The sequence below is a fragment of the Pituophis catenifer genome, unplaced genomic scaffold, assembly GCF_029215685.1.
Source record: "Pituophis catenifer annectens isolate HBS135680 unplaced genomic scaffold, rPitCat1.0.hap2 SCAF_16, whole genome shotgun sequence".
Lineage (NCBI taxonomy): Eukaryota > Metazoa > Chordata > Lepidosauria > Squamata > Colubridae > Pituophis > Pituophis catenifer.
This window is the reverse complement of record NW_027256896.1, coordinates 4,693,631-4,711,784: the sequence shown is the minus strand read 5'-3', so window position 1 is coordinate 4,711,784 and position 18,154 is coordinate 4,693,631. Positions and strand designations below refer to the sequence as shown.

At 42.6% G+C, this 18,154-nt stretch overlaps 1 protein-coding gene across 1 annotated transcript in view; it reads right to left on the bottom strand.

Annotated features, from left to right (window-relative positions):
- LMF1 (lipase maturation factor 1) overlaps window positions 1–18,154 on the bottom strand; it is a 149,170-nt gene that overhangs the window by 96,700 nt on the left and 34,316 nt on the right. Inside the window, exons 4-5 of the mRNA XM_070955091.1 lie at window positions 17,823–17,971; window positions 3,976–4,041 (exon numbers count right to left, since the gene is read on the bottom strand). Of these exons, the coding sequence (XP_070811192.1) occupies window positions 3,976–4,041; window positions 17,823–17,971 (215 nt within the window). The remainder of the gene's footprint in view (window positions 1–3,975; window positions 4,042–17,822; window positions 17,972–18,154) is intronic.

The following is an 18,154-nucleotide window of genomic DNA, read 5'->3' as shown; positions in this document are numbered from 1 at the left end:
CAAAGTATTTGAGTTTCCTCTTCAGGATCTGGCCTTCTAAAGAGCAGTCAGGATTGATCTCCTCTAGGACTGACCGGTTGGATCACCTTGCAGTCCAAGGGACTCACAGGAGTCTTCTCCAGCACCAGAGTTCAAAGGCCTCCATTCTTTGGCACTCAGCCTTCCTTATGGTCTCTACTTCTTCCCATTTTACATTTGATATGAAATTGGTTGAACTGAACTTCTGTTAGTGACTTGAATGCTTGGCCTTGAACCGATGAAAAAAGGCACAACTATTATGGGGTGGCTCCAGCCTTGGTATTATAGGATTTATAAGGGATTTGTCCCGACCACTGGGGACTACATTTAATCCCCTTTCCAAACCATGAATGGCCAAACAATATAAATCAAAAGAAAGCAACGATCAGGAAGGGAAGATTGAACTCTGAGTGTGACTGAACTCTGAGTGGGTAGAGCTGAGGAGGAAAATAATACCAATTTAAATGTAATTAATTACATATTGTCAAAAAGATTACTCACAGTATATTTAATCATTTCCTTCTTTTGTGTGGAAAGCTAAAATTCAGTAACCGCTAGGGATCTGAATCCTCAGCTTTTGCACCCTGTTGTAAACCCTGAAACTTTTTTCCTTCTTCTAACCTTAGTTGTCAAGAGTGCAGAACGTAAGGTTATTGGCTTCCAATTCACAGCTGCAGATTCTCTTCCAAAATGAATGAATAAATGCAGGAAGCCCTTGACTACTACGACCCCAATTGAACCCAACGTTTCTGTTGTTAAGGGAGACATTTGTTAAGTGAGCTTTGCCCCGTTTTACGACCTTTCCTGATGCAGTCGTTAAGTGAATCACTGCAGGTGTTCAGGTAGTAAGTTGTGAGGGGTCTGTAGATATTTTCTCAGTCCTCCTTTTGGTTCGTGCAATACAAATAAGGCCTCAAGTTATGACCAGTCCCGCTCTCTCAGCCCAACCCACTTCACAGGGTGGTTGTTATGGCTTGTTCGCCGCCTTGAAGTATTATAAAAATAATAAAGACAGAATATAGGTAGTCCTCGACTTACGAGCACAACTGAGCCCAACATTTCCATTGTTAAGTGAGACATTTGTTAAGCGAGTTTTGCCCCATTTTACTAACTTTCTTGCCACAGTTGTTAAGTGACTCACTGAAGTTGTTAAGTTAGTAACACGGTTGTTAAGTGAATCCGGCTTCCCTTTGCTTGTCGGAGAGCAAAACATTCTCCCTTAAATAGAAGCAATATCTTAGAAATGATCCACGGTGGCGCAGTGGTTAGAGTGAAGTACTGCAGGCTACTTCTGCTGACTGCCGGCTGCCTGCAATTTGGCAGATCAAATCTCACCAGGCTCAAGGTTGATTCAGCCTTCTGCCCTTCCGAGGTGGGTAAAATGAGGACCCAGATTGTTGGGGGCAAAAGGCTGACTCTGTAAACCGCTTAGAGAGGGCTGCAAAGCGGTAGGTAAGTGTAGGTGCTATTGCTAAATGACCTGTCCATTCTGGTCCTTCCCTCACTTCAGAAATATTGTGTGGTTCCCAGACACTAAAAAGCTTCTCAGCATCTCAAACATCTGAAGTGCCAGGTATTCGCTCTTGACTCTTTCACTATGGCTTCTTGTGTCATTCTCTTAGTCCAACTTTGGTCCACCTTTCCAGCTGCTCATCTTGCTAATTCATACAGAACTCACCCCAGACCTCATTTTTTTAAAATCAACTTTGACTTCCTAGTAATGATATTATTTTACCGGGGAGGAGAGAAGATGCTAGAAGGTATTAAAAATACATAATATATGACGCAGAATAATTCAATTTCATCCTGAAATTGAAATTCATCTTTGATGAAGAGAAGAAGTAGGGGAGACATGATAGCAGTATTCCAATATCTCAGGGGTTGCCACAAAGAAGAAGGAGTCAAACTATTCTTCAAAGCACCTGAAGACAGGACAAGAAGCAATGGGTGGAAACCAATCAAGGAGAGAAGCAATTTAGAACTAAGGAGAAATTTCCTGACAGTTAGAACAATTAATCAGTGGAACAACTTGCCTCCAGAAGTTGTGGATGCTCCAACACTGGAAGTTTTTAAGAAGATATTGGATAACCATTTGTCTGAAGTGGTGTAGGGTTTCCTGCCTGGGCAGGGGGTTGGTCTAGAAGACCTCCAAGGTCCCTTCCAACTCTGTTATTCTATTCTATTCTAACCCAGTTTCACTTCAGGCAACTTTTGCACATGGGGAGATCTTTCTGACTAATAATAAATATTACCAGTAGCTCTTTATCACTGATCCTCAAGTGTTTCAGAAAAGTAACCTGAGTAGATCCACCAGGGTTATCCAGATGTTTAAGCAGCATTGTTGGTCCATAGCTACCAATTCCATCTTGTAGGACAGAACAATCTTATCTTGCTTCACACATTGTACTAAGCAGTGGTGGGTTGCTCCCGGTTCGGACCGGTTCGCAAGAACTGGTAGTAAAACTGGCGGGAGGCCCCGTCCATTGCCCCGGATGTCATCATCGGTGATCTGCACATGTGCAGAAGCAAGGCGCGTGCGTGATTGAAGAGAGCACACAAGCGCGATCCCATTGCAAACCGGTAGTAAAGGTAAGTAGAACCCACCCCTGGTACTAAGCCATGATTTTTGGAGCAAGATACAGGTAGCCCTCAACTTTTGACCACAACTGAGTCCAAAATTTATGTTGTTAAGTGAAACATTTGCTAAGTGAGTTTTGTCCCATTTTACGACCTTAAGGGAATCACTGCAGTTGTTAAGTTAGTAACAAGGTTGTTAAGTGGATCTCTGGCTTCCCCATTGACTTTGCTTGTCAGGAGGTTGAAAAGCGGATCACATGACCCCAGGAAACCGCCACCGTCATAAATATGAACCAGCTGCCCAGCATCCGGGTGTAAATCATGTGACCATGGGGATGCTGCAACAGTCGTAAGTGTGAAATTTGATAAGTCACTTTTTCCAGTGCCGTCGTATCTTCAAACAGTCGCTAAATGAACTGTTAAGTCAAGGACTACTTTTACACATGCAATCTTCGAAAAAAGCCAACTTTCTTCTTCCAACAAGCTACGGATATTGTAGTCAACTTTCATAAAAAGCATGAGTGTTCTGACTAAGGCTTCCTGAGACAGTAAAAAGCACACGATTAGTCCCAAAAACCCTCTTTTTATTTCAACGGCTGTGAATTCTGTTCATTCCCAGCCCGTGATGAGTCACAAATCGTTTGTCAAGAGTCCGACAGAAGTCTGCCACAGTCCTTCGGGATAAGGCTGATATCTCCCTTGACACGCTGCCGAAGACCTAATTGGCAATTAGCTTTGCAAGTCCACACGGAGCACAGAGTCAAAACGGAGCTTCAGAATTTAAACCGACCGGAACGAACAAAGTTGCTTCCTGCAAAGGCTCACGTGCCTTTTCTCCTCCTTTATGTCTTATGGGAGGGGCCAATCATCTCCAAGCCTTACTCCCGAGTCGTCTTAACTGTTCTTGCCTTCTGGCAGCTCTGCGCATGTGCGCACTGGGAACAGGCTCCCTGTTCTCTGCCTCACTGACGTCTGACTCTGGACGCTCCGGAGGCAGCACATACCTCCCAGATGGTTCTGTCCCCCTCTCTGCCTCTGACATAGAGCCCCCATCCGAGCCTTCCCCAGACTCCAGGACTGGTCCATGTTCCTCCCCAACCTCCTCACAGTCCGACTCTGCTGCCAGCTCCGCAGGCCGCCGGCGGACCACAACAATGAGAGAATGGATCTTTTCAACCTATCAAGGAAGAAACTGTTTGAACGGAATGACCATTTATTCTTTTTAAATATTTTTTCCCTACTTTCCTTTTTCAACAGGAATTTGGCAAGTTCCAGAATGAAGGCATTCATTGCAACCAGTTGAAAAATACAAAGAAGAAAAAAGCACCTCGACAGGCCTCTAAAGAAGGAACAAAAGAATTTGGAATTTGGAAAGCTCACCTCGTAATGATAATTCATGCAGGTCAAGTCCTTCCAGCAACGATCCCCTCGTATTTTAATCATCCCCTGTGGGAAGGAAAAAATAACAGCTCCGAGGTTAGTACTCGCACTTCCATTCTGAGGAAATTTTGAAGAAAATTATACATTAATGTAGTTATTAATATATATTTAATATATTCCGCATTTTGACAGCGTTTCTCAACCTTGGAACTTAAAGATGGGTGGACTTCAACTCCCAGAATTCTTGCTGGGGAATTCTGGGAGTTGAAGTCCAGCCATCTTCAAGCTGCCATGGTTGAGGAACACTGCTTTATGACATATTTAACATATTACATTATACATTAATTACATATTAATGTATTGAATTATATATTGACAATATAGTACTACCTTAAATTATATACTGTATTATATTAACGATTAATATATTTTAGCTTTTCAACAAAAGTATCTATTAAGATTACACACATTCCAATTTCTTTATCCTGCTCGCCAGGGACATTTTCACAGAAAAATCATTTGGAATTACACCCCCCAGAACTTAAGGGAGTGAGGAAGAAAAAAACAACCCAGCATTTTTTATTCCCAAGAAGATTCTAGTGGGAGGCTATCAGGGGAAAGTACCCTATATGTTGGGTCAACATTAGACATGAAGATCAACCAGCTCATTCACTTCAAGATGGCAACCAAAATCCTATGCCATGTATTCTGCAAGGGACAAGGATCCCCAAGTTCTGTGCCCCTCCTCTTCTGTTCATCTGATGCTCAAATCAGGGTGAAATGGACTTAGAAGACTTAGAATAACTGTATTGTCACTTTAAATGTACACTAATCAGCATACATTAAAATGAAATTTCATTGTATACAGCTCTCAAAGGTCACTATCTCCAATATACACTACATAAACATCACACCCACCCACACACACACACACAAGATTATGCATATACTCACATACACAGTCTAGTTCAGTTGTATAAATTGTACAAGGCGAGAAATGGTGTCCTAGGACCATCATGACACACTTGGCATTGTGGTGGCTCTTACTGGATACCTGTGGCTGCAACCCTGGTCATCACAATTAATAGACAGAGAACTGGCCACACATACACATATCACTATAATGGATATAGTATATGTGAGTGTACTCTCTCTGCACTCACACACACTCTCTCTCTCTCTCACACACACACACACACACACAGAAGAGAGAGAGAGAGAGAAAGGTAATGAGAAAGAGAGAGAGAAAGGGAGAGAAAGAAAGAAAAAAAGAGAGAGAGAAAGGGAGAGAGAAAGAAAGAGAGTGAGAAAGGGAAAGAGAGAGAGAAAGGGAGGGAGAAAGAAAGAGAGTGAGAAAGAGAGAGAGAAGAGAGAAAGAAAGGGAGGGAGGGAAAGAGAAAGGGAGAGAGAAAGAGAGAGTGAGTGAGAAAGAAGAGAGAAAGGGAGAGTAAGAAAGAGTGAAAAGAGAGAGAAAGGGAGAGAAAGGGAGAGAGAGAAAGGGAGGGAGAAAGAGAGAAAGAGAGAGAAAGAGAGAGAGAGAGAGAGAGAGAGAGAAAGAAGAGCGAAAGAAAGGGAGAGAAAGGGAAAGAAAAAGAGAAAGGGAGAGAAAAAGAAAGAGTGAGGGAGAGAGAAAGGAGAGAGAGAGAAAGAAGAGTGAAAGAAAGGGGAGAGAGAGAGAGAGAGAGAGAGAGAGAGAAGAACGAGAGAGAGAGAGAAAGAGAGAGAAATTAGAGAGAGATTAGAGAGAAGGCAGCCAAATGGGGCATGAAGCCAAAGAGCACTGGCAATGGTGGCACTCAGGGCACCATGTTGGGACACAACGAAATGCCGACACCTTTCTAAATCTTGCCTCCCCCTTTGCCAAACACTTCCACGTGTCAGAGCAGCCGCAAAGGAAGTTTGGCGATTTGCATGAACGCTCAAAGTAAATGCACACCCACAAGAGACTCCCTTAATTGTCTCCACCACTGCTGGAAAAATTCTCCCAGGAAGAAGAGGGAAGAAGGAATGGAAAGCATTATCAATGGTGTTATTTTCCAGGCCGTCCTCATCTTATGACCACAGTTCAACCCAACATTTCTGTTTTGAGTTTTGCCCCCATTTTACGAACTTCCTTGCCATAGTTGTTAAGTGAATCGCTGAAGCTGGTAAGTTAGCAACCCGGTTGTTAAGTGAATCTGGCTTCCCCGTTGACTTTGATAGTCAGAAGGTTGAAAAGGGAATCATGTGACCTCAGGACACTGCAACTGTCATAAGTACATGCCAGTTGCCAAGCATCTGAATTTTAGTAAGTGTGAAACAGAGTCATAAATCAGGGTTGTTGTTTTTTTTCAGTACTGGAAAAACTCTCCCAGAAAGGAGAGGGAGTAAGGAATGAAAAGCATCACTTCCAAGTCACTGCCAGAAAAATCAATGGAGTTATTTTACAGGTAGTCCTTGCCTTACGACCACAATTGAACCCAACGTTTCTGCAGTTAAGTGAAACATTGGTTAAGCTTGCTTTGAATTTTGATTCCGTCATCATGGGGATGCTACCACGGTCGTAAGTGTGAAAAATGGTCATCGATCACTTTTTTTCAATCCCGTTGTAACTTCAAACGGTGAACTGCTGTAAGTGGAGGACAGGTTTTTGTGGGAAACCTGTGACAATCTGGTTCAGGTTCAGAAGCTAAATCAGAAGAGATCTGATTAAGACTGGAATGGAGGCCAAATTGGGAAATAATCCGACTCTTGGCCAAGTTGGGAAATTGGGAGGAAACACGGTGCTTCTCGCTTCTGGCTGCTGCCAAGAACACCGCATAGATTTGCCCATGAGGTCACCAGGCTTCATTCAATGACGGATATATTACTTTATTGTGCTTTGAATAACAAACAGTCGGAGACTCCTTTGTTTTAGACAAGAGGCCATGTGAAATTCCCAGCTATGGGAATATGGCCTTCCAACTGCTCTTTTGCCTTTTTATTATTCTTATGGTTGCTCGTATAGCCAGCCAGATGTTTAGACTGGATTTGGCATTTTTGTCCACCTTATCGAGTACTTCACAGAATGGCAGATGGTGCTGCTTGATGGTTTCAAAAGGATTGTCTGAATCGGGATGTAAGCATTTCCAAAGTAAAGCTGCCTTTTGCAATTGACCAATGGTGAATTTGTCAATGCCAACAGTGTTCAAGTGGTGCTCCAATTGTTCTGGGATTGCACCAGGGGTGAAATCCAGCAGGTTCTGACAGGTTCTGGAGAACCGGTAGCAGAAATTTTGAACAGTTCGGAGAATTGGCAAATACCATTTCTGGCTGAGTGGGGTGGGAATGGAGATTTTGCAGTATCCTTCCCCCAGGAGTGGGGAGGGAATGGGGATTTTGCAGTATTCTTCCCCTGGAGTGGGGAGGGAATGGGGATTTTGCAGTATCCTTCCCCTGGAGTGGGGAGCAAATGGAGATTTTGTAGTATCCTTCCCCTGCCACTCCCACCAAGCCACGCCCACAGACCCAGTAGTAAAAAAAATTGGATTGGACCACTGGGTTGCACCCAAGGCGCCTATGACTATTGGTACCACCTTTGCTTTCTTTTGCCACAGTCATTCTATTTCAATTTGCAGGTCTTTGCACTGTGTCATTTTCTCCTCTTCTATTTGCTGTCCATCTCAGAGTTCGAAGCAAATCTGGCTACTGAATAATCCTGTTGAAAATGGCCCTTCAGCCAGGCTTTCATCAAAAGGTACCTCTGTCCTCCAAGGGTTTCAGATACTTTTCTCTGTTAATAGTTTAATCAGTAGCGTAGCGTCTCTTCTCTTCTCTTCTCTTCTCTTCTCTTCTCTTCTCTTCTCTTCTCTTCTCTTCTCTTCTCCTCTCCTCTCCTCTCCTCTCCTCTCCTCTCCCCTCCCCTTCCCTTCCCCTCCTCTTCTCTTTCTCTTCTCCTCTCTTCTCTTCTCCTCTCCTCTCCTCTCTTCCTCTTCCCTTCCCCTCCTCTTCTCTTTCTCTTCTCCTCTCCTCTCCTCTCTTCTCTTTCTCTTCTCTTCTCCTCTCTCTTCTCTTTTCTTTTCTCTTCTTTTCTCTTCTCTTTTTCTTCCTTTCCCCTCTTCTCTTTCTCTTCTCTTCTCTTCTCCTCTCTCTTCTCTTCTCTTTTTTCTTTTCTCTTCTCTCCTCTTCCCTTCCCCTCCTCTTCTCTTTCTCTTCTCTTCTCCTCTCTCCTCTTCTCTTTTCTTTTCTTTTCTCTTCTCTTTCTCTTCTCTCCTCTTCCCTTCCCCTCCTCTTACTCCAGGTATTGCCATATCCACCATTCACACTTTCTTGTTTTTCTTATTGGCAGTTGTTAAGACTAGGGTGTTATGTGACAAGTTCTTGGTTTTTATTATTATTATAAATTATAATAAATTATCATTATATCCCACCTTCTCCCTCACATAGATACACACACACACAGCAGCCTAATAATCATACTCCTAATATTTCTGACTTTTATTTTCCCCATTACTAACAAGCAAGTGAGGTGGGTTGGGCTGAGAGAGAAAGCAACTGGCCCAAAGCCCCCCCCTCCCCCCACTCTTAGGCTTTATGCCTAAAACAGGTCCAGAACTCGCCCTCCCCTGATTTCTTAATTAATGTTTCCTAATCTACCCCCAGGCCAAGCCGTTCAGCCTCACCCCTCCTGCACCCCCCACCCACCCCAGGAACAATGGAGCTCTTTCCTGCCTACTTTGCCTTGGATTCAAATCAGCCAGCTAGGCAAACAGCATTTGCAAACCTCACTTTCCGCAGCCAAGTGACAGTTACGTGGTGGCGTTCTCCTTGTCCCAATGCAACCATTTCAGTGGTTCTCCTCTACCTAGGATGGATCTCACCAAGCACTGATGTACGTTCGAAATCTCCATCTACACAATGCCCTTAAAGCAGGGTTTCTCAACCTTGGAAACTTGAAGATGGGTGGACTTCAACTCCCAGAATCCCCCAGCCAGCGCTGCTGGCTGGGGGATTCTGGGAGTTGAAGTCCACCCATCTTCAAGCTTCCAAGGTTGAGAAACCCTGCCTTAAAGGCTGTTTGGTCACCCAAGAGTGCTTTAAATAAATAAACTATTATCCTTCTCATCTTTCTTACTACCTTCTCCTATTGATACCTTATGAGTTCCTGCACAGGCAGGAAACTCTATATCAGTGATGGCTAACCTTTTTGTCATCACGTGCCAGGAGCAGGGGTAACGCGTGGGGAGCGTACGCGTGCCCACACCCATAATTCTATGTGCTCCGCCCCCACACATGTGCGTGTGACCTCCCCCTCCCGCCCAGCTCCTAGCACGCGATGGCCCAGTGGGCCCGTTTTTCTCTCTCCCCAGGCTCCAGAGCCTTTCTAGGAATCTGGGGAGGGCGAAAACGGCCTTCCCACCCCACCCCCGGAGGCCGAAAACGGTCTGTTTGCCAACTTCCGGTGGGTCCAGAAGGCCAAAAATCAGCTGGCCGGCACACGAATGCATGCCGGAGCTGAGCTCGTGTGCCCACCGATATGGCTATGCTATATCATATCAGACAAGTGGCTGTCTGGTTTCTTTTTGAAAGCCTCCAATGATAAGAGCACACACAACTTCTGGAGACAGGCCATTCCACTGATTAATTGTTCTCACTGTTAGGAATTTTTTTCTTTAATTCCAGGTTGCTTCTGTCCTCTATTAGTTTCCATCCTTTGCTTCTTCTTTTTTTTTTTATTGAAAAGTTTTTTTAAAAATTTTTTACAAACTATTTTCCCATCCCTTCTCCCCCCTCCCAACCCAACCCTCCTCCCCCCCCCCCGGACTTCCCAGAGCAAAATACAGGGTATAGCATTTAATAAACATAAGCTAACATATGCAAACTATCTATAAACTCCTATCTCCCTCTTGCACTTTAACTTCCCTTTACATGACTGAATATAAGAATTCCCTTAAATATCTTTTTTTTTTCATTCATAAGCTATTTGAAACTTTTTAGTCCCATATTTATTTTGAATATAGTCAATCCACCTTCTCCATTCCAATATATATCTTTCATTTGAGTGATCCTTCAAATATGCTGAAATTTTAGCCATCTCCGCTAAATTCACTACTTTTAGTGTCCATTCTTCAATAGTAGGTAGATCTTCCTTCTTCCAGTACTGCGCCACCAAAAGTCTGGCTGCGGTTATTAAGTTCAAAATCAAATTAGTCTCTATAACCATACAATCTGTAATTATACCCAATAAAAACAACTGCACATAAAAAGGTTGTATAATATATTGATAGAGATAGACTCAGAAACGGAGTTAGTCAAAGACTGTATGATAAAATGGGCACAAAATATTGAGGAACCAATAATGAGGGAAACGTGGAAAAAAATATGGGTTAGAAACGTAAAATTTACGCAAGCCCAAAACTTGAGAGAAAATTTTTATAAAATGTTTTATAGATGGCATCTAGATCCTAAAAAGTTAGGTTGTATGTATCCAGGTTTACAATCCAAGTGTTGGAGATGTAAGTGTGATGATGCCACGTATTATCATATATGGTGGACATGTAAAAAAATCAAGGCATTTTGGATTAAAATTTGGTGGATTATGCAAAATATTCTTAAAAAGAAGATAAAGTTCATCCTTTGCTTCTTACACCTGGTTCTCCCAGCCAATAGTCCACAACCTGCCCCACTGCCCACCCCGTCTTCCCATAAATATATTTCCAGGTGGCTCAATTCGGCTCTGCTCTGCATCCTTCCCCAGGTTTAAAAAGTCCCACTTAATTTTTCTTCTGTTTAAATAGCTCCATTTTTACCTACTGTGTTCTCTTGTTTTGATGGATGGCCTTACAGTGGCAAAATGAAGATTTGCTTTGGAATTTACCTGGCTGGGAAATTTGGTTTCCAACTGATGAGTCTCCAAGGCCATTTTTTAATTGAATTTCATTTACCGTGTTTCCCTGAAAATAAGACCGGGTCTTATATTAATTTTTGCTCCAGAAGACACATTAGGACTTATTTTCTGGTTAGGTCTTATTTTTGAGGAAATATGGTACTAAATGCATCCATCTGGCTGACACTCTTAACTGGGGTTTATTTTGGGGGTTGGGCTTATATTACGAGCATCCTGAAATATCATGCTAGGACTTATTTTCCAGTTGGGTCTTATTTTCAGGGAAACAGAATAGTTTTAACCATCCAGAGTTGTTCTGTGTAGGCTGGTGGAATTTTTAAATAAATAAATAGTTTTAAAGTTATTGATAACGCTATTAACTGTTTTACATTTAATAAACAAATAATTTGTTTTTAAAAATATCACTGCCTTAAGGCCGCTTAAAACACTCAAAGTTTCTAAAATGTTCAAATAAAGAAAAACAATGATGTAATTAATGGCTTTGGAGAAGATCAGAAGTATAATATAAATCAATCAACGAACAAACTGAATACGAAGGGAGATTAAAAGGTCTAATGGCTCCTCGCAGTGCTGTTTTATATTATATTTTATTCTGACATCTGTCAATCTCTGTCACCACAGACCTTTGAAAAGTCTTTTGAGACCCACTCGTTTTCCACCAATTTTTTTTGAGCTGTGATCTTACAGATTGCCATAGTTTACTGGTGCCAATCTGTTAAAGGAGAGAAAAATATCTGCTTCATTGTTGTCACACATTAATTATTTTTACTTGTTTGCATTTTTATTTAAGTATGCTAAATAAACCAAGACTGGGACATCTTACTGTATCAATCAGAAAGGAACATTTTCTTCCCTAAATAATTAACTTAAAAAAAAAAAAAAAGCAGGGCCATCTTAGATTTGTTGAGAATAGGTTCCAGGAGGCAGGTACATTACTTTTTTTTTTATTTATTTATTTATATGCCGCCCTTCTCCGGAGACTCAGGTCGGCTTACAGTGCGTTAAGCAATAGCCTTTATACTTTTGTATATTTTATACAAAGTCAGCTTATTGCCCCCACAAACTGGGTCCTCAATTTACCTACTTTAGAAAGGATGGAAGGCTGAGTCAACCTTGAGCCTGGCAAGATTCGAACTTACTTTAATTGCAGACAGCTGGTGTTAAATTACAGTGCCTTGTCTGCAGAGCTATCCAGGATCTTCTTTGCATACTTCCTTTTCAAGGATCTTGTCTAGGCTTTGAAATAAGGCAGGGTGGAGTTTGATTACGGCTTGGATGGGAGGCCACAAGGAAATCCCAGGCAGAGTGGGATAACAGGGGAAAAAATCCCAGAAATATAAATGGTGAACCATTTCTACACGGAACCATAGCTGAGAAGATTTACAGATTTACAGATTAGCAGAGTTGGAAGGGATCTTATAGGTCATCTAGTCCAACCCCCCCGTTCAAGCAGGAGACCCTACACCATTTCTGACAAATAGCAGTCCAATCTTTTCTTGAAAGTCTCAAGTGATGAAGCTCCCACAACTTCCGAAGGCAATTTCTGTTCCATTGGTTGATTGTTCTGTCAGAAAATTCCTCCTCATTTCTAGGTTGAATCTCTCCTTGCTCAGTTTCCATCCATGATTCCTTCTCTGACCTTCGGGTGCTTTGGAAAATAGCTTTACCCCCTCCCCTCTGTGGCAGCCCCCACAAGTATTGGAAAACTGCTATCATGTCTCCCCTGGTCCTTCTCTTCACTAGACTAGCATGCCCAGTTCCTGCAACCATTCATCGTATGTTTTAGCTTCCAGTCCCCTAATCATCTTGGTTGCTCTTCTCTGCACTCTTTCTAGAGTCTCAAGATCTTTTTTATAGTGTGGTAACCAAAACTGGAATGCAGTATTCTAGGTGTGGTCTTACTAAGGCTTTATAGAGTGGTATTAGTACCTCCCTTGATCTTGATTGTATCCCTCTGTTAATGCAATTTAGGATTGCACTGGCTCTTTTGGTTGCCGCTGCACACTGCTAGCTCATATTTAGAGACTACATGCCTTGGCAATCCTGTCTGTGGTGGGGGTTAGTAAATTTATTTTAAATATGGAATACCTTAATTTCACAACTGTGTTGCAATTGCAAAGAATCTGACGATGTACATAGGAATAATTTCCTTTTCTCACACATTTGTTTTGTGGTGGAAATACGTCCATTTCTAGCCCTGACATTTGGGGGAGAGGGCTATGTTTCTTAAAACTGATCCCTCCATCACTTCAGCTGTACCAAAGTATTTCTAATCCCCTTCCCTGGAATGCCTCATCCAAATATAAATTGGCATCTTTTCCACTTGTGAGTCCCCCCTTTCAGTTACTGGGGGGAGGGGGGGTAGCCTGGAATTTTAATGCCAGCCCTATCCACAAGTCTTAAAGTTGCCAAGGTTGGAGACCCCTGAATTAGGAGAAAGTGATGGAAGAAATAATTCGCGCTTTTCAGTCTTAAATAAATTTCTGCCTTGGAGATAGAGAGCAGAAGTGAACGTTATGGAAATTTAGAAAGCTCCCAGAGGAACCCAGATGTGCCATTTTTAATACCGGTAGATAGAAATGACTTTTAATAAGCTCAAACACCCGTCGTAGAGCTGCTCAAACATCGTGAGGAGGAGACTTTATTCTGCAGGGTTGAAGACGAAGGCAGTCGAATTTAGCGGCCTGTCATCAAGGTGTCACCTGTTCTGGTACTCTGACATCCCAGAGTCGATGCACAATTATCTTTACATTTTGACTTTGCTTATCACGGGAATCTAGGCGGTGATCATCTCCAGCAAAGAGCTGTGAGCCACCAGTTAGCGCTAAGAGAAGAGAGTCAGTCCAAGGCTGGCTGGAGAAACATCACTTTCAGAAAAGAGCCCATTTTCCTTTGGTCTCTTCCGACTCCCTGCCTTCCTTGAACTTGCATTGAAGAGCAACAGCTCTTGAAGATGCCACGTATTATCATATTTGGTGGACATGTAAAAAAATTAAGGCATTTTGGATAAAAAATATGGTGGATTATGCAAAATATCCTTAAAAAGAAGATAAAATTCACACCACAGTTTTTTCTGTTAGGTATAATTACAGATTGTAACGTTATCGAGACTAAGCTGATTTTAAATTTAATAACTGCAGCTAGACTTTTGGTGGCGCAGTATTGGAAGAAGGAAGATTTGCCTACTATTGAAGAATGGACATTAAAAGTAGTCAATTTAGCAGAGATGGCCAAAATTTCAGCGTATTTGAAAGACTATTCAAATGAAAGATATATATCGGAATGGAGAAGATGGATTGACTATATTCAAAACAAATATTGGACCAAAAAGTTTCAAATAGCTTATGAATGAAACTTATATTTTCTTTTTGAAATATGATTCGATAGTGGTAAGGGGAGTTAAAGACCAAGAAGGAGTTTGGAGACTATAGAAAGTTAGCTTATTTTAATTTACGTTTATTATGTTATACCCTGTTTTTGCTCTGGGAAGTCTGGGGGGGTGGGTGGTTGGGGGGAGGGGGGTTGGAGGGAGGGGGGTGGAGGGGAGAAAATTGTTGTATTGATTAAAACTTTTTAAATAAATAAAAAAAAAGAGCAACAGCAATAACACTTAGACTTACTGTATATACTGCTTCACAGTGTTTTACAGCCCTCTCTAAGCGGTTTACAGGATCAGCCTATGGCCCCCAACAATCTGGGTCCTCGTTTTACCAACCTCGGAAGGATGGGAGGCTGAGTCAACCTTGAGCTGCTCAGGATCGAACTGCTGGCAGTGGGCAGAATTAGCTTGGAATACTGCATTCTAACCACTGTGCCACCACTGAACTTACATCGGCCTTTTCTCCCATAATAAGCGGTGCCTTCCTCCTTCAAAGTCTTGTTTAGCATGACCAAGGCTGCATTTCCTTTCTTTTCAAAGAAATTCTACACAGCTTTAGCCAATATTGAAATGGATGTTTCTTTGTTTTTTTTTCCCCAATTGCCTGAGGAGTAGGGTACTCTGGACAGACCATGAAATGATTGGGAACAATGACACCATCAAATAAACACTTAGTAAAAGACATAGAACAAGAAGAATGAGCCAAGAAAGAAAATATCTCTTAGCCACTAACCCAGGGGTCTGCAACCTTAAGCACTCAAAGAGCCATTTGGACCCGTTTCCCACAGAAAAAAAAAAAACACTGGGAGCCACAAAACCTGGTTGGGCGTGGCCAACTCCACATCACTCACTCCCACCCAGTCACATGACTCCCCTAGCCACGCCTACCCAGCTGGTTATTAGGGCAGAGAACCGGTTGTTCTCTCCCTCTCTCTGTCTCTGTCTGTCTGTGTCTCTCTCTCTCTCTCTGTCTCTCTCTCCGCCCTCTGTATTCTCTCTCTCTCCCTCTCTCTCTTCCCTTCTCTCCCCCTCTCCCTGTATCTCTCTCTCTCTCTGTATCTATGTCTCTCTCTCCCCCTCTCCCCCCCCCCGTATCTCTCAGATTTCCAAGGCCAGGCAAGGAGTAACTGGGAGGGGAGGGTGAGGGGTGGGACCATCCAATGATGGGACAGGAAGCTGCAGCAGAGGGGCCAAAGAACCGCATGCGGCTCCGGAGTCGCAGGTTGCTGACACCCACAATAACCAGTGTAATGTAGCAACTTAAAATTCCAACTAACTATGAGGTTCTGTCCTTAAGAAATGGCTGTGGAATTTCTCCTTCCTCTGGAAAAATCTGGAGGAACTTTGGCAGAAAAATTCTCAAGGAGATCCTGGAAATAAGGAGGGATTTTCTAACAGTATGAACTATTAAGCAGTAGATCAGGTTGCCTTTTGGAATTTGGGGGCTCCGTTGCTGGAGGTTTTCTAGAAACGGTTGGAAGGAAATGATTGTCCCAAATGGTTTGAAGACTTTGGGAGGAAGCTTGGACTAGAAGACTAGAAAACTAGACTAGACTAGAAGACTTCCCAGTTTTCCCAGTTGCAATGTACGGCTGGGAAAGTTGCACCATAAGGAAGGCTGAGCGCCAAAGAATGGAGGCCTTTGAACTCTGGTGCTGGAGAAGACTCCTGCGAGTCCCTTGGACTGCAAGGCGATCCAACCGGTCAGTCCTAGAGGAGATCACCCTGACTGCTCTTTAGAAGGCCAGATCCTGAAGAGGAAACTCAAATGCTTTGGCCACCTAATGAGAAGGAAGGACTCACTGGAGAAGAGCCTAATGCTGGAACGATGGAGGGCAAAAGAAGAAGGGGACGGCAGAGAACGAGGTGGCTGGATGGAGTCACTGAAGCAGTCGGCGTGAGCTTAAATGGACTCCAGAGGATGGTAGAGGACAGGAAGGCCTGGAGGAACATTGTCCATGGGGTCACGATGGGTCAGACACGACTTTGCAACTAAAAACAACAACAGAAGACTTCCAAAGTCCCTTCCAGTCCTATAATTCTATGGTATGTTCCCCGTCAGATGGGAAACGAAGAGATGATCCCTAGCAGTTAAGAACATTTGATTTCCTGCTTCCAACTCTGAGAGCAACACAGGTAGTCCTCGACTTACGACCATAATTGAGCCCAACATTTCTACGGCCACGTGAAACATTTGTTCAGTGACCTTTACAACCTTTCTTGCCATTGTTGTTGAGCGAAACACTGCAGTTGTTAAGTTAGTCACACAGTTGTTGAGTGAATCAGGGTTCCCCATTGACTTTGCTTGTCAGAAGGTCGCAAAAGGGGATCTGGGACACTGCGGCCGTCATAAATATGAGAGTGTGAGAACTGTCTGAATTCACATGAGTCGAAGGCTCTCTTGAGAGTTATCTATTTCGTGAATAAAAGAGATCCATCCCTTTCTCCCCATCGGGCATCGTTTTCTTTTTTTCTTTTTAAAACAAAACTTTATTAAACATATAAAATATACAGATGACAATACATAAAAAGAAAAAGTGACTTTGGTCACATGTCCATTATCTTATTAACGGTGCATATTTGTTAATTATTATTATCGTACAGAATTTTACATTTACTCTCATTTCTACGAGTTATCCAATCATACCACTTATTCCACGCTATATGACATTTTGAGCCTACCTTATCCTTCATTTCAAATGTTAGTTTGTCCATTTCCGCACAGTTATAGATTTTTTGGATTAGCAATTAATCTGTTGGCAGTTGATCAGTTTTCCGACATTGGGCGAGCGCCAATCTGGCTGCAGTGACTATGTGTAATATTAAATACTTTATTTCTTTCCTATAGTTTTCTTTAATCATCCCTAGTAGGAAAATCTCTGGTTTGAGTTCTATTTTTTCCAATGGTTTATTTATTTATTTATTTATTTATTTATATGCTGCCCTTCTCCGAAGACTCAGGAAGGCTTACAATGCGTTAAGCAATAGCCTTTTTTTTTTTTTAATTTGATTTATATGCCGCCCTTCTCCGGAGACTCAGGGCGGCTTACAATGCGTTAAGCAATAGCCTTCATACTTTTGTATATTTATACAAAGTCAGCTTATTGCCCCCACAAACTGGGTCCTCAATTTACCCACCTTAGAAAGGATGGAAGGCTGAGTCAACCTTGAGCCTGGTAAGAATTGAACTCGCAATAATTGCAGGCAGCTGGATGTTAAATGCTGCCTTAGGAGGCATTAGCCTCCTACGCCACTCAGGCTCCTACTACAGCCTTCATACTATTGTATATTTTATACAAAGTCAGCTTATTGCCCCCACAAACCGGGTCCTCATTTTACCTACCTTAGAAAGGATGGAAAGCTGAGTCAACCTTGAGCCTGGTGAGAATTGAACTCACAGTAATTGCAGGCAGCTGGAAGCTAAATACTACCTTTAACAGTAGCATTAGTCTGCTGCGCCACTCAGGCTCCTTTCCAAATTCTTATTTTTCCCTCAATATTTCCTAATTTCTTCCACGTCTGGTGGCTTTGCCCAAAAATTAGGAAATATTGGGCATCGTTTTCATGCCTCCGGCAAAACAATTCCTACCATGACGGACTTACCGCTCCAAGCATGATTCTGAAAATAAGCCAACGATAGGCCCAGATGACAATAAAGGAAGGAGGGGTATCCTTGGCCACCCGGGAAAGAGTCCACAAAGGACACAGGAAGATTGCCAAAAACCCGGTTTCCAGAAGCTGCGATTCCCAACCTGGAAGGAATGATGGAGAGTGCATCAGACTGCTGCAAACAATAAGGCAGGTTATTGATGTGGGGTAAAAAAAGGCATCTTAAAGCAGCTGAAAGAGGCACTTTGCAAAGCACGTGGGAAGGGTCCCTCTTTGGAGTTTGAAAGCCACAATGGCATTTGAAGGCGAGTGGGACTGTTTGCATG